The sequence below is a fragment of the Rhamphochromis sp. 'chilingali' genome (genome assembly GCF_963969265.1).
Source record: "Rhamphochromis sp. 'chilingali' genome assembly, chromosome: 14".
Taxonomy (NCBI): domain Eukaryota; kingdom Metazoa; phylum Chordata; class Actinopteri; order Cichliformes; family Cichlidae; genus Rhamphochromis; species Rhamphochromis sp. 'chilingali'.
Window position 1 is genome coordinate 11,329,143 of NC_137941.1, and position 22,647 is coordinate 11,351,789.

At 41.9% G+C, this 22,647-nt stretch overlaps 2 protein-coding genes across 2 annotated transcripts in view; one reads left to right on the forward strand and one right to left on the reverse strand.

Annotated features, from left to right (window-relative positions):
- Positions 1-22,647, forward strand: part of LOC308410082 (general transcription factor IIF subunit 2-like) — a 64,741-nt gene that overhangs the window by 20,294 nt on the left and 21,800 nt on the right. The gene's annotated exons all lie outside the window — the stretch shown is intronic.
- Positions 13,467-15,394, reverse strand: kctd4 (potassium channel tetramerization domain containing 4). The gene has a single exon (XM_080903161.1). It carries the CDS (start codon positions 15,074-15,076, stop codon positions 14,300-14,302), a length of 777 nt encoding a protein of 258 aa, XP_080759287.1. The 5' UTR covers positions 15,077-15,394; the 3' UTR covers positions 13,467-14,299.

Sequence of the window (22,647 nt, forward strand, 5' to 3'; positions counted from 1 at the left end):
CTTTACATCACTGAAATATTAGCAATATGTTTCTATTACCCAGAGCATTAGGACAGGTGGGTGGTTTGTGCCTCTCTGTGCATAAAAAAAGCTACTGCAGAGAATGAAAATCAAAATATGTGGATTAAAATTAAACTTTTTTTTTTTTTTTTTTTTTTTTTTTTTTTTTTTTTTTTGCACCCTGCAGGTTTCTCAGAAATGCAGATCTCACATTTGTTTTTCCCTGTAGTCACAGTAAGATGAATCACTGGCTCCCATTCTTCTCAGAGAAGCATGTTTTGTTTTGCCCAAGGTGAAAATATGACAGAGTGAGCCAGCAATTGTTTGGCTAGAGAAATGCCATGTGTGTTCTCGTTTCTGTTTTGCTTCTTGAAATAAAGGTTTATTCAACCATCCCCTGCTGCGCTCCCACACAGCCGACACGTGACACCCTGAATAATGATAGAGGGGCTAAAATGTGATGTTCTGTCGCCAGTAGATACAACGTTCGCCTCTGTCAGTGGGGTGCTGAAAGGCTGGAAAGATTTTTTTTTTTTTTTTTTTTTTTTTTTTTTTTAGTAATGCATGCTGGAGGGAAATGTTTTCTGTGAAGTTAGATGCAGAAAATGCTGAGGTTTTGTTACTTTGATGACCCATGCTGCTGTCTACAAAGCCCATCATATTAATGGATTTCTTTTTCTCAACCAGCTTATATTTGGCATGTTGTTTTAAATGCATTTCAGTTTCTCTGGCTCTTTTAGACAAAGTGTTCAAAGCAGCGAAACGGAGAGAGCCTCCATGTCAAAATGATTTCTGATAATTCCCTCTTCTTTTCCCTGTTCTCCAGCTCCAATTTTTTTGCAATCTGTCTTTTTGTATCTGAGCCTGCACTGTGCTTTATTTCAGCCTCTCCATGGCTGCATTTAAAATGAGGAATCCAATTTACTCTAACAGCCCATTTCTGTATTTAACATCCAGAGGCCAAGCTGACCTGCAGCAGTGGCTTTTTAGAGGTGTATTAGAGTCAACGGTTGCCTTTTGTAGAGATCATGCACGCTGACACATGAATAAAAAAGTATCACATTATTGTCAGGGCTGTGTGCGTGAGCTGGTTGGAAACTCTGGCTGACATTGGTGCTTTTTTAAAAAATGTAATTATATCCAGTCGCGGGGTTGTCCACATCAAATATTATCTATGCACGGGTCACGCAAACCATACGTTAGTAATGCTTTCTGTGTGAGATGTCTGAGAAAGAAAAGTAATTTTGTTTTATGTGGGAGGGTTTTACTCAGCGGCGCAGAAGCTTGTCGGATTCTGCCTTAAAAAGCTCCTCACCCACCCGCCCGTGTGGATTTCATTAGAGATTTGTTGCTTTTAATTTTCCAAATAAATCCGGTGCTGCGCTCATTGTTCTCAGATTTCTGCCGCTGAGGATGAGCCAGGCGTGGCAGGGATGTCTTAAACCGCTTGACTGCTGCATATTTTATGGCAGGATCTCTTGTAGAGCCTTGGGCAGTTGTTTGTTGCTGTACCTCCTAAAGGCACAAAGACAAAGTTATTGAAGACACACAAACAAATCAAGATTGCATAACACACGCTGCAGGTACATGAATGGAATCTGCTCGCTTACCCACACCTCTACACCGCTGTTACAGTAAAACTAGTAATAATACATGATTGATTGCTTTGCCAATATTATCGGCTAATATTGGTCTATCACAGATAAAACCGTGTTGCCATACACGCTCAGGCCCACTTTATTAGGTACACCTTTTTTGTTGCATTTCAGATTTAAGATTTAGCAAGGTGCTGGAAACAGCTCTACTGTATTCGGAGCTGGTGTTTGTACAGTGAACCTATTACCACGTTTAAGAAAGCAGAAAACGACATTGAAGGACATGGTCAGCAAAAATACTCAGGTAGCCTCTGTTGTATGTGCCAAAACAATATCCCCAACACCAGTGCAACACCAGCCTGACCCACTGATACAAGGAAGCAGGGATCTATGCTCTCATATGGTTTTACGCCAAATTCTGAAATTACCATCCAACTGTTGGAGCATCTATTGACCCGTCAAACCAGGCAGTGTTTTTCAAATCTTCTGTTTTCCAGTGTTGATGAGCTTGTGCAAATGGCATCAGTTTCCTGTTTTTAACTAACAGGAGTGGGACCTGTTGTGGTCTTCTGCTGCTGTAGCATCAAGATTCTACGTGTTGTGCATTCAGAGATGCTCTTCTGCATACTTTGGTTATAACAAGTGGTTACAAGCTGGGGGATCAGCTTCCCAGCTCCCTCCGCCTGCATGTGGAAGGCAACATACTGAAACCTGTGATGAAACTGTATAGGAAAAAGCATTTTTATGATCGTATGTATGTGATTGGATGAATGATGCTTATAGTAAAAAGTGCTCAGTTGCTCAGCGTGCTCAGTTAGAGCAGAAAAGCACTACATCAGTACCAGTGCATTTATTTGAGTTATTGTTGCTTTCTTAATAGCTTTAAGCTGTCCGGCCCTTGTCCGATATCAACCAGGTATCTTCATCCACAGATGATCACTGGATGTTTTCTCTGTTTTGGGCCTTTTTGTGCAAACCTTAGAGAAGCTTGTGTGGAAAGATTCCAGTAGATCAGCAGTTCCTGCAACACTTGAACAGGTATACCTAATAAAAAGACTGGTGAGTGTGTGTTTTCTGATATGTGGCCATTTTTATTGCAGAACATAATCAAAACAAAAACTGAGTTATTTGGAAATGGTGCAATCATGTAGTTTGTTGAACAGCTCAAAGCATCAAAGCAAATGTGCTGCAGCCTATCAGACATGGATGTAGCCACTGTGATGTCACTTTTTGGTTTGTGTTGTTGTCTTTTTGATGCATCAACATTAGCATTTTAGCCATTGCTACTTTGTTTTTGTTTTATTGGAGGCAGAAGTGTCCATAATTGGACGATAGCGTGGAAGTAACAGATAAATAGAATCTTGGACTTTCACTCACCAAAAATGAAGCACCAATTTCTTGGATGAGCTGTTAAGAATACATAATTAATCCACCCTTGTTGCCAGATAAGTGCATCAAAACACATTCAAAAAGGTTTGCAGACATCTAAAAATTTAATTCACCCAAACTGAAATGGGCTTGTAATAAACAATGCATAATTAATTCATGCTAATTCATATTAATTTTAGGCTAATTTCATTAAAGGCACAACAAGTTTGCGAGCAATTGTTGGCCACACCAGTAATAATACATAACTTCCAGCCGTAAAACTAAATGGATACTCATCAGTACAAAAACAAGTCACCCCTGCTGCATTTCTCATGAATTTCTCATGACTTTATATAATTCCTAAAAATGCCACAGATGGGCAGTGAGTGCTGCGTTGTGGTCCCACCTGAATAAATTCAGCACAAGTGAACCAGATCGTTTTGTTTCACCCGCGTCATTCCAGGTCTGCGTGTCGTTTCGGAGTCCTGAACGCTGCACAGATCACAAATTATGGAACGGAAACAGCGCAGCATTAATAACATCGCTCCAAAGAGACTTTTTTTTAAAATCACAGACGTTAATTAATTCGCACGGATGCACGTAATGCACACAGCTACGCACGCACACTCAGACACACTCGTGTGATTCGGCCTGTGATGTCGTGTTGTGTCAGAGTGCGTTGATTATCACTTTCACACATGCTCTGGAAAGGTGGAGGGCAGGTTTGCTCTGATTTCCTCCTCCACATTATTCCGGCTCTGCCTCGGCTCTGCTGGAGATCCTTTTTGTATCTTTCTATTTCTGATCTGCCCTCTTTACCACTTCTATTGTCTGTGTTTCTGCCTGCCCCCATTTTATTCTCTCAATATTTATTTTTTTATTCAGAGTTTATTCATTATTAAATGCCACGTCTTTTTCATTTTACAGTATATGGTCTCTTCCACATTTTCCAGCTTCACACTGGTTCTGTGATATAAGCTTGTTTTCTACAACAGCGAATTTGAGGATGTTTATTTGTTTCTACAACAAGCTGCAGAGGTGCACTGGGAACAAAGGCATTGGTCTCATGCCCAATGAGTGGCTTCAGGGTTGAATTTGAGTAAAAATGCTGTTGCAGGAGTGAGTTTTTAGGCCTTTAGAAAAAAATATAATTGTTTAGGAAAATGCAACTAATGACATCAGAAAAACAACTTCTTGCATCTATTTCTCATCTCTTTTTTTTTTTTGGTTTTCCAATTTGGGAACTGTTCTGCTGTAATTTGGTTACTTTATGGTCCGTGCATGGTGCTGTCTTTAGGTGCTACCTAATAACAACCAGTGTTTTCTTTTCTTGTTTGTGTTTGTTCTCTTTAGTCCTTTAGTCTTTGCCATGATGATCTTCTTTGTAGTGAAGAGAAACTGAGTATTAGAAACAATTAAACTGTCCACCGTAGCCACTGTCTGTGCTTGCCATGTGTGTTGGTTTTTTTTGTTTGTTTTTTTTTTTTTGGTGCTATGTCCTTGAAGAAGCTCTCAGCATTTGAGCACACAGTGCCACTGCCGTCAGGCTCTTTGATTAGCATCTCTGCATAATGGTTGATTTCCCACAGTTACCCTTTCTTCATTGAGCTACATAAATGTACACCAACATTTATGTAAATGGTATTTAAGATAAGATAAGATAAGATAACCTTTATTAGTCCCACACGTGGGAAATTTGTTTTGTCACAGCAGGAAGTGGACAGTGCAAAAGTTATGAGGCAAAAATTAGAATACAATAAGAATAAATACAGTACACAACTGTACAGAATAGAATAAAATAAAATACTATATACAGTAGAATAAAATAAATATACAATAAGATAAAAATAGAATACAAATACAAATACTATATACAACTGAGTAAAAATACAACGATGACAGAAAGGATTATTGCACTTAGTATTATTGCATATGTATGGATGTGTGTGCTTGATCAGTTAAAGTCTTTATTATGGAGTCTGACAGCAGTGGGGAGGAAAGACCTGCGAAATCTCTCCGTCCCACACCGTGGGTGCCGCAGTCTCCCACTGAAGGAGCTGCTCAGTGCTGTCACAGTCTGCTGCATGGGGTGGGAGATGTTGTCCATCAGGGATGACAGCTTAGCCGCCGTTCTCCTGTCACTCACCACCTCCACTGGGTCCAGAGGGCATCCTAGAACAGAGCTGGCCCTTCGGATCACCCTGTTCAGTCTCTTCCTGTCCCCAGCAGAGATGCTGCCGCCCCAGCAGACCACGCCATAAAAGATAGCAGAAGCCACAACAGAGTCATAGAATTTCTTCAGGAGTGGGCCCTCCACTCCAAACGACCTGAGTCTCCGCAGCAGGTACAGCCTGCTCTGCCCTTTCCTGTAGAGGGCGTCTGAGTTATGAGTCCAGTCCAGTCTATTGTTCAGATGAACACCAAGGTACCTGTAGCTGTCCACAGCCTCAATGTCCATACCTTGGATGTTCAGTGGTTGCAGTGGAGAATGCTTGTGCCTGCGGAAGTCTACCACCAGTTCCTTGGTTTTACTGGCGTTGATCTGGAGGTAGTTCAGCTGGCACCAGTCCACAAAGTCTTGGGTCAGACCTCTGTACTCCTTGTCGTCCCCATCAGTGATGAGGCCGACTATTGCAGAGTCATCAGAGAACTTCTGCAGGAAGCACTGGGTGGAATTGTGGGAGAAGTCTGCAGTGTAGATGGTGAAGAGGAACGGAGCCAGAACCGTTCCCTGTGGGGCCCCCGTACTGCAGACGACCCTGTCCGACACACAGCCCTGAGTCCTCACATACTGTGGTCGGTCGGTGAGGTAGTCCAAAATCCAGGTAGTGAGGTGATGGTCCACTCCAGAGTTCTCCAGCTTGTCCTTCAGAACCGAGGGAAGAATAGTGTTGAAGGCACTGGAGAAATCAAAGAACATGATTCTCACAGTGCTTCCAGCGGTCTCCAGGTGAGCGAGGGAACGATGTAGGAGGTGAATGACGGCATCATCCGCTCCAATGCCAGGCTGGTAGGCAAACTGAAGTGGGTCCAGTGATGAGCTTATTAGGCGCCGAAGCTGAGCCAGGACCAACCGCTCCAGGGTCTTCATCAGGTGGGATGTCAGTCTGTTAACAGACTGTTTATGCATGTTGTTTCTTTGTAGAGTGACACGGGGTGAAAGTGACATCACAAGTAGTGTCTCGTGTATGAATGAGTGTGTCTGTGTGTATACGGAGAATTTAACAGGAGAATAAAAAGGTAGAAACAGTATTACAGCCAGCAGCTTAGGAGCAAAAAGAGCGATGGTAACCATGGAGTCGCTTTTAACGTTTCCTGAAACCATAAAACACAGAAATACTAAACCACAAATAAGAATGACTAAATAAAACTAACTAAATAAAATCCAAAGGTTAAGCAAAGAGAAAATTCATAAAGGGATCATTAAAAAATAGTCTTTTTATGGCGCTGCAGAAATACATCCAGTAGCAGCCGGCAGCAGAGACGTGTGTCTCTTTGTGGCCTCCAGTCTCAGCGGTGCCGACCTCCTGCGCAGAAAAGATGCAACCCGCAGTTAATTATCCCGACACCAGGTCCCGTGTTTGGGTGATGAGGAGAAGATGGTATTCACAGGATTTCAGCAGAGGTTTAAACTCAGCTGTAATGTTGATCTAGTGCAGATCACCTTCCCTGTTTCCATCACTGCTCCATGGGACAACACGCACATCTTCCATGGCATTCCATGCCAAGTGACACAAAACTCTCAACCTTTCCATTTAGAATGTGCACTACAATGCTAGAAGTATTCCCTCATCTGCCTTCATGTGCATATGAACTTGAATGACATCCTATTCTTAATCCATAGGGTTTAATATGAGCTCTGCCCACTTTTTACAGCTTTAACAACTTCAAAAGCACAGAAACTATAAAACTGATAAAACAAATAAAAACACCACATAAAAAAAAAACCCCAAACTTCCTCCAGAGACATGTGCAGCATTGCTGGGCTCTGCTTTGAGTGAGCATGTCCTGTTTCTGTTGTCATTTCTAAAATACGTCAGTGCATGAGTGTAAGGAGCCCAGGATTTCAGCAACAGTCTGCAAAGATCAGACAAGAAAACCTCAAAGGGGGAAGAAACGTTGCAATCTGTTTGTTTCCTGTTTTGACTTCTGTTCCTAATCCTGCAGTGAAGGCTTGTCTTTCCTGAGAAGATGCGCCTCTCGTTTAGGAGGCAACAGCAGTGAGTCATGAGTGCCTCAAGTAGAAATAGTTGTAGACGATAAGCGGCAACCTCATATGTGAGCTGGCTGCTGCTGCTGCTGTTTAAAATCGGACTTGGATGCAGATATATTTTTAAAAGGTTAATAAAAAGCTAAATAATAATCAGACAATGATCTTTAACTGGTTCTTAGATTAATTTTAGCCAACGCTTCCAAGGTTTCATCAAGTCTATTAAAAGCTTGATGTCCCAGCTGTCCATATTCTCTCTCTCTATATATATATATATATATGCACAAAAAAAGCTAGAACTAACAAATGGCCTACTGTTGCATTAGGGGCTTTTACACATATAGCGGGTGAGAAAGGAATAAAGTACCAATGGAAATGTTAGAACTTAACACGTTTGACCTGTTCAGCTGGTATCTGTCCACTAATTACAAACCACTCTTTGCCCTGTGTGAACAGTGTTAACCGTGACTCAGTGCTTTCTCTATGATACAGGCTGTAAAGTGGGAAATAAAAACCCTGTGCTGCAAACAGAAGCCCACAAGGCTTCCAGTACCAAAGAATCCACAGATTCTACACGTTCATACTTGGATATCTCTTTTTGATATTACTGCTGTCTGCGCTGAGTCTGAAAGCAGTAGGGGCCTGACCTCCCCTCCCCCTCTCCTTCTTCATTTCATCCTTCCTCCACCACCACCTCCTCCTCCTCCTTCTTTGCTTTTGCTTCTCTTTCTGCGATTGAAAGATAAAAAAAAAAAATCTGAGGTATGTTAGTCATTTTCTGGCTGAGCGGCACCACACGACTGAGCCGTCATGATAAGGAGGGGTGTGTTGGAGCGACAGAGGGAGTTGAGTTTGCCTGGCAACAGGTGAAAAGACTGAGATAAGACTGTTGATATTTGAGTTTTCCCTCTCTGCTTTTACCGCCTCTCTCCTCATCGCCACCTGCCCCTGCCACCGCTCTCGTCGCCCTTTTCCCAGCTTTTGATGAGGCGTGGATCTCTTTGACCCCCGCAACTAATAAGTGAAGCAGTCACGCTCATAAAAAATGCATGAAGGTGATGTGCAATTAAAACCTGCCTTGAGTTTGATGTTGTTGACAGTAAAGCGTGAGTGACATGTGAGCATCACAGCTTCACTGGGCGAATCTCCTCTTCAAGGTGTTCGCGCTTTACTTTCCTACCATGTGTGTTTGTGTATTTGTCGTCTGTGTTTGTCTGCGAGGCGTGGGCTGTGGATTAGGTTCGCCTGATGTCAGAGGTTGACGTGGGCGTGTGAGTCATGAGTCGGGGGAGGAAGGTGGTGGCGCCTGGGTTGTCGGTTTGACGACATCCCCCTGCTGGAGCAGATGGTTTCGGCTGCCGTGCCGGGGGGAGCGCAGTTAGAAGTAAAACAAGAGCTGCTAGTCGTCAGAAGGTGGCTGATTGTTGCTCTCCATATGGGCATGCTCAGTAACGAACAGATCCAGCAGAGGCAGCGAGAGGCAATGTAACTTGCTTCGTGGAGGATTTTCCACACCTAACAAGAAGAGGAGATGAATGCCTGTCACCATTTGGGACAATTGAATTTAAACATTTCCACTCCCACAAGTTTCCATAAATGGATCTTGACGCAGGCTTTGTGCGTGTGTGTGTGTGTGTGTGTGTTTGCTTCGGTGCCGGAAATGTCGCCCAGTACCAGCACGTTTGTTTAAACGCTGCAGCCATCACAGGCAAACACTCAATAATGTCTCTTTCCCCTTTCTCGTTCAATGAACCTGCATGTGGGAGGACATGTGTGTTAAATAGTATGAAATTCACTCTCTAAATCTTTATTTGGTATTTAGTTATTTCTTTACTGCAGGGGTCTCAAACTTAAATGACCTGTGGGCCACTGCTGGCACAATCATCTCATGTGAGGGCCACTTTAGTGTTCAAGTAGTATAAATAAAACTCAAACAAACAAGAAAACACCCACAAATCTTTCTGAAAATATTCCAGACACGTGGCAGCGCTTCTGCTATAATTTTGTTTGTATTTAACAAAATGAAAATGGCGACATAAGTGTACACATTACTTTTTGACTGCTTTTCTCTCACTGAACTAACACAGCCAATCCTTCAACATGTTTGTACTCTCTGCTCATATCGCCTTCATATTAAATAATGTTTTGCTTTTTAAAGAACTTATTTTAACATTGCACTCTACAACAAGCAAATCCTCCCTAACAAAAACGGTAACTTCAAGGGCCAAATTTCATTACATTTCTTCCTGTCAATACACAGGTAGGGGTGACGCGGGCTGCAAGTGGCCCCCAGGCCACGAGTTTGAGACCCCTGCTTTCGGGGTATGTGTTTAAATTTCAATTTTAAAGAGAAAGTACTGTAGCTATAGTTGCTACCATGCATTTTTTTTTCATTATGATTGAAATGACTGCACTACAGTGAATGTTTTAAATACATGTTATATATTTCTCCTCATCAGTGTTACTCAATCTTGTCTCAACTGTTTCTCGTTATTGTTTCTCTAATTCATCTAAAAGTTGGCATTAAGAGCAAACTATGCACAGAGGATTTGTTCAGTTAGTGTCGTCGGGTTTTTCATTAGTTTTTTATTTCCTTTTGATGTTGTCTTTTTATTTCAACTTACTTTCATTTAGTTTCTGGACTTCAGTTGCTTATATCAGTTTAGCTTTTCAGGGTTTTTTTTTTTATTAGTTTGAGTGTTAGTTGAAGTTTAAAGCAAAGACAAACACTTAACTACAAATGACAAACGTCCAAGTCGCTTTATTAGGTTCATCTGATTAACTGCTTTTTAACACAAATATTTTAACAGCCAATCACATGGCAGCAACTCATTGCATTTAGGTATGTAGGCGCGGTCAGGACGACCTCCTCGAATTGAACATCAGAATGGGGATAAAGAGGAGTTAAGTGACTTTGGCATCATTGTTGGTGCCAGTTGGGCTGTTGTGAGTGTTTCAGAAACTGCAGATCTGCTGGGATTTTCCCACACAGTCATCTCCAGGGTTTACAGAGATTGGTCCAAAAAAGAGAAAACATAAGTGTGCGCCAATTCTCTGGGTGAAAATGCCTTGTTGATGCCAGAGGTAAGAAAAGAATGACCAGAGTGCTTGAAGCTGATCAGAAAGCAGCAGCAACTCAAACAACCACTTGTTACAACAATAGTATGAAGAAGATCATCTCTGAACATGTTGAACCTTGAAGCAGATGGATTACAGCAGCGGAACATCCGATGCCACTCCTGTCGCCCAAGAACAGGAAACTCTCGTTACCAAAGATGGACAACAGAAGATCAGAAAAACATTGCCTGGTCTTATCAGCGGCGATTTCTGCTGCAACATTTAGATGGATGTTAAACTTGACTGTAACTATCTGTTGGAAGCTGCCATTTGTTTGGAAAGAGATGGACACACGGGGCAAATATCGTCATGCATTTTACATCAGAACAGAGGGAGTGAACATGAAGATCACCACCATTGAACCAAGCTTGGTTAACCTGATTTATGTGTTTAAATATTTGAATCCAGTTTTAGATTTTAAACAGTTTATGATCAGAATATTAGGCTCCGTGTAAACACAGCCTCTACTTTTAGATCTGAAGCTAAGTTTGTATTCATCACGAGGAACTTGATTTAAGCGGTTTAGAAAGGAAATAGACTCATAGGAGAAACTCATTTGCATATCTCTTCGTTTGTTGTATTGATTTAGTTCTTTTCCATCCTTTGTGAAAGTGTAGGAGTAGATATTTGATGATTTACTGTCTAGTTATTTGCCTCAGGGGCATATAATTCTACTTCTCAGTGCATTCAAATTAAAGAAGTTTTCCATCACTTAGCTCTGTACCTGTGTAATATCAGTGCCATTGATTTTCCTGATGTATATTATGTTTGAGCCAGGAATGTTTCACCTGATGAAATCAAAGCAGCGTCTTCCATGTTTAGTCATTGATTTGCATTACAGTGGTCTCACAGAGTGAAATGTGTTTTCCATTCCTGCAGTCACGAACTTGTGAAATTTCTGCATCATCTCCCAGGAGGCTGATTAGATCATTTTACTAATCCACCTGCTATTAAAATAAGCACACCTACGGTTAGCACTTTTGACCAGTACAATATTGCAAAGTTGGACTTTGCAGGTAATGATTACTTGTTACCTGTTACTAGCTGCTTAGATGCATGACACAAATCAGGGTACAGTGATAAAAGGGATAAAAAGAGATTCTCCTTGGGGGAGGAGGGCAGGATTCATCCCAGAGTATGACCCAGTTTTAAAATGCCAAATATCTCCACTAGAGCTGGACGGGTTTGAAGGGGCTCCCTCGAGGCTGCGGCAGGGGAAGCTGGTGCACTGTGGAGGCAGCACGACTTGGGCTGTCAGTTACTGTAGCAGGCGGTGTGAGGGTGAGAGCAGGGCATGTTTTGATTAGACTGTGTGACAGACGCTGTTGCATAATAATGGGAGACTTTGCTTTAAACATAATGAGCGTTGTAACCAAGTTGGAGCTACTTACACTGAACTCATATTAGAGAGGTAATCTTGCAGGATTCCTGTGAAAATAAAAAAGAAATGCTGTAGAAAATATGATAGGAATGATTAAAATACTTTATTTGAGAATATGAGCCACATTAGTTAAAGCAGAACATCAATTTAAAACAGCGTCTTTTAGTTTATTGGCAACATTTGTTGAGCCTATAGTTTGATTTTTGCTTGTAAAAGCACTGATTTTTTTTAAACGCGCTTTAAAAATTTTCACCTGAGCCATAGGAAAGTGTTTGTTTGGGGGGGTTTTTTTGGCTTTTTCAACACTGTATCCCAGTTTCTCCACATTCATACAGTCTGTATTTACATGTAGATTAGTGGAAAGGCACAAAACTATCACACGTAGTTTTTTCCAGCTATTTTAATATTTTGCAACTTTATGATTCAATCAACTGTCGTACAGCTGGCAGGTTACTTTACGGAAATATTACACTAGTTAAAGACTTCACTGCAATTTTTTACACTTTGCAGATGTCGGTGGGCTGAATTAGGACCCTTTTTGCAGACACGCTGGCGAGGACACACAGTGAGCCTCACTGTATCACTGTTGACGTGCAGTCAGAGATTTGTACCAGAGCTCCACGGCAATCTTTCTCTTTATTTAACTTGTAGAAATCTTTCTGATTACGCAGCAGCACATCTGCATACTCTGCAGCGTTATGAGAAGTAGTGACTTTTATATTGATGTCAGGTGCTCTCCTTAGAGTGGACCTGTTGCCTATTGCTGTTATTTTCTATTTATTTTTTAATGTATCTGTATAAGCGAGAGAGGTTTGTTCATTTAGATATTTTTTTTTAAAAATATTTAAGAAAGCGTGGTTTTGCGGCCAAAAATACAGAGCATTCAAATTCTGTACTAACCGCTAACTGTATCTGTAGCCCCTCTGATAGTTTTATGTGGCATATTGCAAGAAGGCAAATGAAACTATAGAGCTTTGTTTCAGATTGAATCAAAGTCCTTCTAGAAGCAAGTCTTGCACCTTTACTTTTCTGACAATTTATTATCGTTTTGTTAATTATAATTTCAGTGATGTGAAACTGCATTAATAACTGCTTTAACAGTTTCCACACTTTGCCATAAAATACGTTTTGAAACCCTTTTCACCCCCTGGAAGCTCCTTTAGGAATTTCCTGTACATTATATTTCTGAGATCTTTGACTGCTGTGCCTCTATCTAACATTTTTGCTTCCATGTCTTGGGGTTTTTTTGCAGTTAATGATGTTTAGCTACTTTGCAGCGCTGCGTGATCTGAACAATACATCGTGGAACAGCATCAGAGGAAATAATATCACAAACCTGGTAATTTCTACAGGTTTCCACTGGCCGGCATGTAAAACCGTGGAAAAGACTCCCTTCTCCTTTTAATTTTCCAGATGTGGAAAACAGTGTTTCACATGTTTGGAGAACTGCAGAAGTGCATCATTTATAGCATGGAAAAGTACTGGCTGTAAGCAAGAGCCAAGTCTGTGTATAACTCCCATTTGGATACGTAACATTAATAATGCTCCTGTCTGACTCAGTGGGTAACAGTCTCACTCTGTACAGACTGTAAGTTCAGCAGGGTCAGGACTAAATGGTTATAAGTGTAGCTTTTAAGCTATTGTATGAAAGAAAAATAATCTAATACTAAGACTTGCTGCCTGATAGTATAAAATAAGTTTCCTCATTAACGGAAGCAGTTTTTGTGAGGTTTGTCACACAAAAGCAGCGACATTAAACGTCAAAACACTCTGACCCAAGAGTTTTAGTCTCACTTTTATTTGTAAAATACTCACATTGAAAAGTAATAGGCATTTTATTTTTTGTGTCACTGGCTTCACAGAGGCTCACAGCACTAACAAACACACAGTTTATTTAGTGCACATGCATCATGCTAGATTCAAAGCCCTTACAATAATCACAGTTCTTTGCACTCAAAACTCAAACATTTGGTTGTGAAGTTCGCTTTGTCCATCCAAATCGATCCGAATGAGCTGTGGCTGTCCCTTCAGGCTCCGGAGAGGCTAATAAACTGAGCACAAGCTATTAAACCAACTAAACACAGCACACAGGGGTGGGTTTAGCAGTGGACACACACGCACGCCAGCACACATACACACACGTGTGCACACACAGGCTGTAGTAAAAGCTGAATGGCACATCACGCAACACAAGCAGTTTTTAAAACCTTAATTCGACGCGCTCGTCTTCTGTGTGAAAGGACTCGCCGTCGACTTTCGCGTCACTTAAACTTTTGCATGATACCTAACCAGATGCAGTTAAAGATGCTATAAATGTCAAGATGATGTGGGTCATTTTGAGTTCTATAAATACAAAGCAGTGCAAACGGTGATGCTAAAATACCATTCTGCTCAGAACAATCACCCAAAAACGTATCCCGTGTGTGTGTAAGCCACTATTGTGCAGTAAACATTTAAAACCTGCCCTGTAGGACAGACCTACCCACCAGTTCTTCTATCAATGACACATTACAGCTCGGCACATCTTACAACACTTTCAAACCAATACCTCACAGGGTGGATATAGAAACAGGCTCTTTCCTTTCTCCCTCTATCTTCCCCCTCCCCGCCCCCTTCATCATCTTCATCCTACTTGACAAAATGCAGGGCCTCGGCCACCACCACGGAGCCTTTGCTGCTGTCAAGGCAGGTGACAAGCTTGAAGCCCGATCTCAGTGCTAGCATCACTGTCTCTAGTTTCAGACAGTCAAGTGTGCACAGGAATGTGCTGTCCTCCTTCAGAACGAGCCGCGAGCCAGGCTCCGACTTGATGAAGTGTCGGAACTGTATCACGTTGGATGACACCACAAATTCTTCCGGAAAGCCATCCAAGCGGCTCTTGGAGATCTGCACCAGCCGCCCTTTGACCTTATCGATGAAGGCGGGGTCACTGCAGTACACCTTGAGGCCCTGCGACCTCTCGTGGCTATCCGTCACCTCCAGGAAGGCGGGTTCCCGCAGTGCCGCCCTCTGAGTTTCCCACTCGACCACAGCCTCCACCAGTTCAGTCAGGCGGTAAAAATCGGCCTCTCGTCGCAGGAGCCCCGCCTCCCGGAAGTCATCGGGCAGCTGGAGCTCTCCTGTTCGGAGGTAGTTGAGCACATGGCGAAAAACAGGACCATCTCTGTCGATGAAGGGGTTGCCCATGGAATCGGTGTGCTGGACCGCCTTCTTACCGTTGGCCACCTCCTCGAGAAACGAGCCCTGTTGTTTGGCAAGGGTGGTCCGGTGGGCCGTGTACAGGAACCCCCCTACGTTGAGGGTGATGGTGCCCGAGGAGGGCTTCTTGAAGCTCTTGCTGGGCTGCAGCAGGTCCGGGTTGATGTGCCTCAGTTCACTTTCCATCCTGCTGAGGTCCCATTCCATTCTCCAGACGCCCTCTCCAGCCTCGACCCAGCCTCGGAGCTGGTGTGTCTGCTCAGCTGTGCGCGTGTGTGTCTGTGTGTGCTCGGTACCAATCGAGTCAGTTTTTTTTTCTTTCTCTTCCCCCCTCTCCTTTGGATCTGACTTTGTGGGTCGGTGCGGCAGCAGAGGAAATGAGAAGGTGTTGTCAGCTGTCTGTATAGTGACAGCAAATGTGTCTGAGAGCGTGTGATGGTGGATGGGTGAGTGCTGCCTGGCAGAGGAGCGACAGTGAACTGGGAGCTGAAAACAGACTCGCTCTCTGTTCTGCTCCGTGTCCCTCCTCTCGCTGTCTCTCTCTCTCTCTCTCTCTCTCTCTCTCTGTCTCTTCTACTCTTTCTGTCTCTCTCTCTCTCTTTAAGAGTGGGTGGGCAGGCAGCGTCACATACAGGGAGGAGAGAGAGGGAGTATGTGAGCAAACATCAGAGGAGTACAGACTCCAGAAGCTCGCTCTTTTTCTTTCTTTCACTCTGTCTTTAATTATCTTGGATAAAAAAGGTGCAAAGCTCAGCTCTAGCTGTTAGTTAACACACACATACACACACATGCACGCAAGCCATGCTTTCACCAGATGGAGGGGGGAGGGTTGCTTCCATAATTTTTGTGGTGTGAAATTGTCTCAGCGTGTGTGAGTCTGAATATGAAACTCCTTTTTGCAGCCAGATCCATCTGTTTTACCACACAGCGCTTCATGTGAACTGGAATCTGTCTGAAATCTCCGGTCATGACGGGGAGGAGGCGGCTGGCCTCGTTTCATGTAAATTTATGTGACTCTCCTGCTTTCCTTCTTGCGAGGTAACAGGCGGGCCCTCTGTCTTAGCAAATTGTTTATTGATCGTGCCCATGTGTGCGGGGTGTGTGTGTGTGTGTGTGTGTGTGTGTGTGTGTGTGTGTGTGTGTGTGTGCGCTCGCTTTGAGGGCCTTGTGAAGGAAATGGACCAATTACAGTCCACGGTGGTCCGGTCATGAAGGACAGCTTTTGAATTGGTTAATGCTTTTGGCCTGTAGCCTCCTGTCAGGGGAAAAATGGTCCACTGGTCGCTCGGTACTAACGACTCACGCCGTCGCTGTTTACGTGTGTCCGTGTGTGCTTATTTTTGTTCTGCGTTTCACTCTTTTTTTTTTTTTTTTCTTTTTTTTTTTGTATCTCCTCCAGCGCGACTACAAATGTGAAAGAAATCACAGTTCATATCAAACACGAGGAAACACGCAGAGCGGCTCCAGCAGTGCTGACTGGTAACAGCGTGTGATAAAAACATAAAAGTCTGCGCATACCACGCAGATGATTTGGTCTGGTGCTTCATGCTTACACTCTAACACACTAAACACTATGTTAAATAACTGTAGTTGGGCTGAAAATGGAAGAAAAATTACCATTCTAGGAAGCTACTAAATAAATAACGGTAAATGATACGTATCAGTTTTGTGGTAGATGTTCATTTTATAGCAGAAGCTGCTCTAAAGTGTGAGTGTGCAAAATCAATGTGTACTTCAGCTTCCATGTGGTGATTTAATGATTTTGGTAAACATATAATCCATAAAAGAAACATCTTTGCATCAGTCTTATTATGCAGTCGCCTTTTAAGAACAGGTTTTCCTCGTGTCCTCTTTATTACTTGTTGGTGTTTCTATATTAGAAGTGGAAAATGTCAGCAGTCAGATTGCTCCCATGTTGAACTCCCTGCATTTCTTATTTATCACGCAAGCACTTACACAAACACTCAGGCCCGATAGCCTGCACACTAAATCCATGTTTACTCTTGATTCTGACCCGCGCAGCTACTGCTGCAGAAATATTTCAGTGCAGACGGTTTGTAACCTACTTTAGATGTGTTTTTACACCAGGGAGGCAATGCCAGTTAATTTGCATAATTTATCATCACTTGCACAGAAGTCTGGAAGTGACAAAATACCTGGATTGTGGCGGTTTGTCACCGGAGGGCAACGGAGACGGGGCGCCTTCTTTTGCAGTGGTGTTTATGTTTGATTACTCACTAGCAAAATATTGTTAAGGCATTTAAATTTACTTGCCTTGTGAGAAAATACAGTTATACGAGTAGTGGAAGATTAGGTTATCTCGATGTAACATTTAGCGGTAGCAAGCTTGTCGAAAATGAGTAAAGCAGGCTAAAAAAATGCCTTTTACAGTGGGATAACTAAAGCTAGAGACTCGGGATTATCTGTTGAAGCCCTGCTGCAGTTGCTTACCAGTATATGAGTCAGAGGTGTGAAGATATCTCGTTTATCGAAGTTTTTCATGGTAAATTTCTGAAGAAACTACTTAAGGTGAATAAAAATGTCCAGACATGGTTTGTGGTGTGGATTATTGGATACCAGCAGGATCAAGTTATCCTCTTATGTTTAGTTCATTAAGGAATCAATACAATAAGGATGCTTTTAAATCAGAGTGGGTAGTGACATTAAAACAAGTTTCTGATTACACCTCATTTTCTTATTTATGGTGAGGTACCAATGTGATGAATGACACCCTCTGCATAAATTATAGAACATTTAGGCAAGGTCTTCAATTGGGAGATTACCCATGCAGCTTAGATTATTCAGATCAGGTCAGAATCCAGCAGTAACGGGCAGATGTCTTGGTGCTGAGTATGTTGTGAATATTGCAGAGTTTTGTGAATGACTTGTATCTGCATTTGGGTGCTTTTGGATCTGTTGGTTATCTATTTATTTCTTTTCTTTGTTTCCTTTCTGATGCGTAAAATGAAGTCCTGCCTTATGCATGGCTTCTCTTTTACCCCACAATGGATCTAATGAGAATGAGGGGGGGAAAAAATTAAAAGGCAGAAAAGAAAAAATGCATTATAATTAATTTAAGAGCTTCAACAAAATGATTATTGGTTACACCCCAGTGTGAAAAACCTAAAGCTATTCAGTTTAAAGAAAACCAGCAAATATTCACACTTGTTTCTGTAACTACTGAAAATTTTGGCTTGATTGCTTTAAAATATGTCAGTGAATAGCTGTTAAATCTAAATATATTAGAATGCAATACATTAAACTGAATAATCCCTGTGAGCATGAAAAATAGCTGCATTGCTGCACCTTTTAAGAATCAATAATGAAGCAGAAAGGTTATAAATCAGAGTATATTACATTAAAAAGTCTTTTTCATGTGTGTCTGCTTATTTGTAGATCCTCCATTTATCCCTGCTCTTTTACCCTTAATAACAGACAGAAATGAATAAAATAGGCTACACTGATTGCTTTTCCACCGAAAAAGCAACAAGTATGTTCCACTGATGCAACAGGTTATCACCCACTTACTCCTCAGAGCTGCTGCTGCTGCTGCTGCTGTAGATGTAAATGAATCATGTAGGCAAGTGCACTGATTGAAGATTCACTTGAACTGAAACACTTTATTCAAACATGCGAGCGCTCTCTGATTGATGTGTGACTGAAATGCTTCTTTTCCTTGCCTACGTGGGGTAGTTGATCCCCAAAACGACGGCTCCTGCACGTCGCCTCTGTGATCTTTCTGTTCATAAGTGATTAGTTGTATCATCGTTAACGACACTCAATTGGAATCACAAACGAGGACAAGATGCAGCGGAGAGGATTGTGGGAGGTTTGACCTGCTTTCTGCTCTCTTTATTAAAACAGCCTCGCCGGGGACCGCCGTCGTCTTCAAACGTCGGTGGGAATCTGTTAGTCGCGGCTGTTGTCAAAGTGACAGCTTTTTGAATGTTTGAAATAAATTCCCCAAAATGCTGCTAGCAAGGACTCTCCTTCGCTCTTAAAGGTGGTGAATTATTCATAGAGCCGCTCTAAGAGCTTGTGGTGTAACATGGAGTCACTGACTGCTGTGAAGCTGGCATGGCAACCACTTAAAATGGGGTCTTGCGCGAGCTCGGAGCTGTCAATCTCTCGCTTTATTCATTATGGAAGTCTGTCTGCTGTAAAGGGTCTGCATGTGTTAGTCCCAGTGGATCGAGCTGATCAGATGGGAGCAGCGTATTTTTAAAATGATGACTGTGTGAATTTTGATTTGATCACAGCTACTTTTTCTTTTTATGAATATCAGCACCCTATTACCAATATTATTTTTTCAGTAATACAAACAAGCAAATATGACCCATGGAGGAAAAGGGGAAATATATCATAAACAATGTTTAAATGCACACGGAGCTCCCATCTCTATAAAAAACAAATAAATAAAAAAATCAACAAAAGGCTGCCTGATTTGTGATGAAAAACTATCCTGATGCTTAATATTACACCTCTTAAATATTGGTTTATTAGTATTTGTATGTAGTATATGTAGTATTTGCCTCACAGAGCTGCTGGCATGGGTGTAGAGCAGTTTTGTGTAACAAGTCAGAACTTCCTGAATAGAAAGAAACTGTTCAGGTATACATTCACCAGCCACTTTATTAGGTACATTTTGCTGGTACCGGGTTGGATCGCTTTTTGCCTTTCGATTTATATAGTGCCAAATCACTACAGTAGTCACCTCAAGGCGCTTTATATTATTATGGTAAATATCCTACAATAATACAGAGAAAGCCCAAACAATCAAATGGGCTATGAGCAAGCAATTGGTGACAGTGGGAAAGAAAAACTTCCATTTGACAGGAAGAAGCCTCGGGCAGAACCAGGCTCTGAGAAAACTGTCCTAATTCTTCATGGCACAGATAACAGCAATGTGCTCAAAACATTCCTCAGAGATTTTAGCTGTGTTGATGTGACAGCATCACACAGTGGCTGCAGAGTTGTCGGCTGCACATCCACGAACCAACCTCCCCTTTCTGTCGCATCCCATAGGTGCTCTTTTGGATTGAGATCTGCTGACTGTTGAGGCTTAGTACAGTGGGCATGGTCAGCAACAGTACTCAGGTAGGCTTTGATATTTAAATGCTCAGTTGGTGCTAAGGAGCCCAACATGTGCTAAAAAAATATCCCCCACAACACCACCAGCCTGACGCCATATTTAGACTTCTAAAGGGAATCTTTGCAGAGCCTACGACTTAACGTACATAAGCAGCCAACGTCATTGCTGGCATTTATGCTGGTGCTGGTGCATTATGTGTTAACTACCATGTGGTAATGTCCCAGAGTTTTATATGCCCTCCCACAACACTGATAAGGATGAGCAGAAGGGGATGGATGGATGGATAATTAGTCCTTATATTGAGATGATAATTATTCTCTGAACTATTTAAAAAAAACAAGTGGACAAATGTATAGGAGGAATTGACGGTACTGCCCTTATGGTACTTAGCATGAATCCCCCATCAGTTGATACGAGGCAGCATGCATTCATGCTTTCATGTTGTTTATGCCAAATTCTGACCCTCTCAGCCTCAGCTTCTTCTCAGCCTCAGCTTGAAGCCACTCAGTAGACATTTTCTCTTTTTTGGACTGTTTTGCGTAAACCCCTGAGACGGTTCTTTGGGAAAATCCAAGCAGATCAGCAGTTTGTGAATATTCATACCAGACCATTTGGCACCAACGAGCGTGCCATATTCAAAGTCACTTAAATCACTTTTCTTCTCCTTTCTGATGCTCAGTTTGAATTTCAGCAGGTCACCGTGTCTACACGCCTAAATACACAGACTTCCTGCCGTGTGATTGCTGATTGGATATTTGGTTTAAAACCTAATTGCAACGTGCTCAGTGAGTACCTGCCAAGAAAATGAACATAGACCTGGTCAGGAAGAGGCTCAGATTTATCCAAGCTGCTAAAAAGTTTACTTCCACAATCCTGTGTTCTACATCACAATTAAAGCAGTATAAATGAATTTTATGCGTTATGATTTATACATTATTAAAAATGTTCAGAGGTCAAGATTCATTCAGAGGCTTTATTACCAGCAGGTCCACTGTATAGATCGGATTTGCAGAACAACATTATTTTCTGTTGCATCCTGACTGACTCCTTTAATTAAGTTAACGCTGCTGTGCCACATGCGTAAATGAGCACATCACTCTCAATTTAAAGGTCTTATTGTTTCTGCTGCTGGGTGATCCTTCGGGAAATTTTTACACGTGGCCAGCTGTGGGCAACCGACAGGAAGTCACTGAGTTCAATGCTCCTACAAAATCCCAGCTGAGTTTCAGTGATCCCTCAATTAACATCATTTCAAGATTAAAGGACGTAACTGTCTTCAATTTTCTTTATGAATCAAGCAGCAACCTGAAATTGAGCCAGGTTAAGAGCACATTTACAGGATAGTGAAAAAAGCAATTTCTCATTTGGAAACTGACGAGGTTGTTTTAATTGACACGTGTCCCTGCCACGGGCCTCACCTCGAGTAACAGCAGCCACTGAATGGGACCTTTGTACTGTGTTTGCGCTTTTGGTTCCTTTTTGGAGCATTTTAATGCAATTTTAATGCAATTTTATGACATGGCTTCCTGTGTAGCACAGCAAGCCGAAGAAGTCAGTGCTCCAGTTTTGGTGATTGAAATATTAGTACTTAATTAGTCGGTTACTTAGAAGTAATTAGGAGATTTGTGCTTTTATGTGTTGCACCTCTAATTGATGACCTAACGCTTGACCCTCTCGTCTAAATATGGCGAATTCTGGCTTTAAAAATGTATCTCAGCAGCCAAAATGCTAATGTAGAAGTTTGAAAATGCAGTGCCCAGAAACCGTAGACTGTATATAAATGATGACTGTAGCCACCATGACATCACTCTCTGTTTTTAGCTCTTTAAAACCAGATGCCTCGAACACAGGGCAGATCTGACTGAAACTGTGGAACCAAGGCTAATGCTTTGTTAATCATATGTCAATAACTGATGATTATACCTTTGTTTATCCATCTTAGTGGATAATAATGACCATAATTTACAAAATAAACATCATCTTGTATTTAGTGTGACTTCAAAGCATCAACAGAGCCCATAAATTGGTCAGAAAAGCATTTACTGAGGTCACAGGTCCAAGGAGCCGTGAGGAGTCCCTCTCTGCGGGAGATTAAAAGAATCCAGCTTAAAGGCATTTATCCAATTTAGACAGATCCATCTTTTAGATAAGGCCTATAATCTTCATGGAAACTGCTCAGCTCATAACTATACTTTCATGGCTTGTATGCATCAATTAAAGTTCAGGTGTGTTTGTACAAAGACTGTCCTGAGAGGTTGGCAAATAATCAATGAAAGCTTCTTTAAGGGGTTTATAAGGTGGGCATATTTCATTTTCTACTGTTCTAGGAGAGCATGATCCCCTCCCAAAATGCATGATTGTATGATACCTGTAAAGGCACAAAGGTGAGATTTATAATAAAAGCCACTCTGACATTAAAATCCACCCTATTTTTATACCTTTTTTAAAAACTCTCAATGCTCCGTTTTGCCCAAGAGGTTTTAAGGTGAGAAACCGACTCATTTATGCCAGACCGGTCCACTCGTAATTAAATGGCCCAGCACTCCTCTGTGTATTTACGGCACTTCAAAGCCTACTTGTTGCATATGGATGCTGCTAATCAATTTTAAAATCAAAACGAGTGGGTTGAGTAGAAGTGCAAACGTCAGAAAATCACTTCAAAGTTAACGAATGGAATCATTAAATT

Excerpts from the sequence above, each read along its gene's own strand:
- kctd4 (XM_080903161.1), bottom strand. The coding sequence starts at position 15,076 with ATGGAATGGGACCTCAGCAGGATGGAAAGTGAACTGAGGCACATCAAC.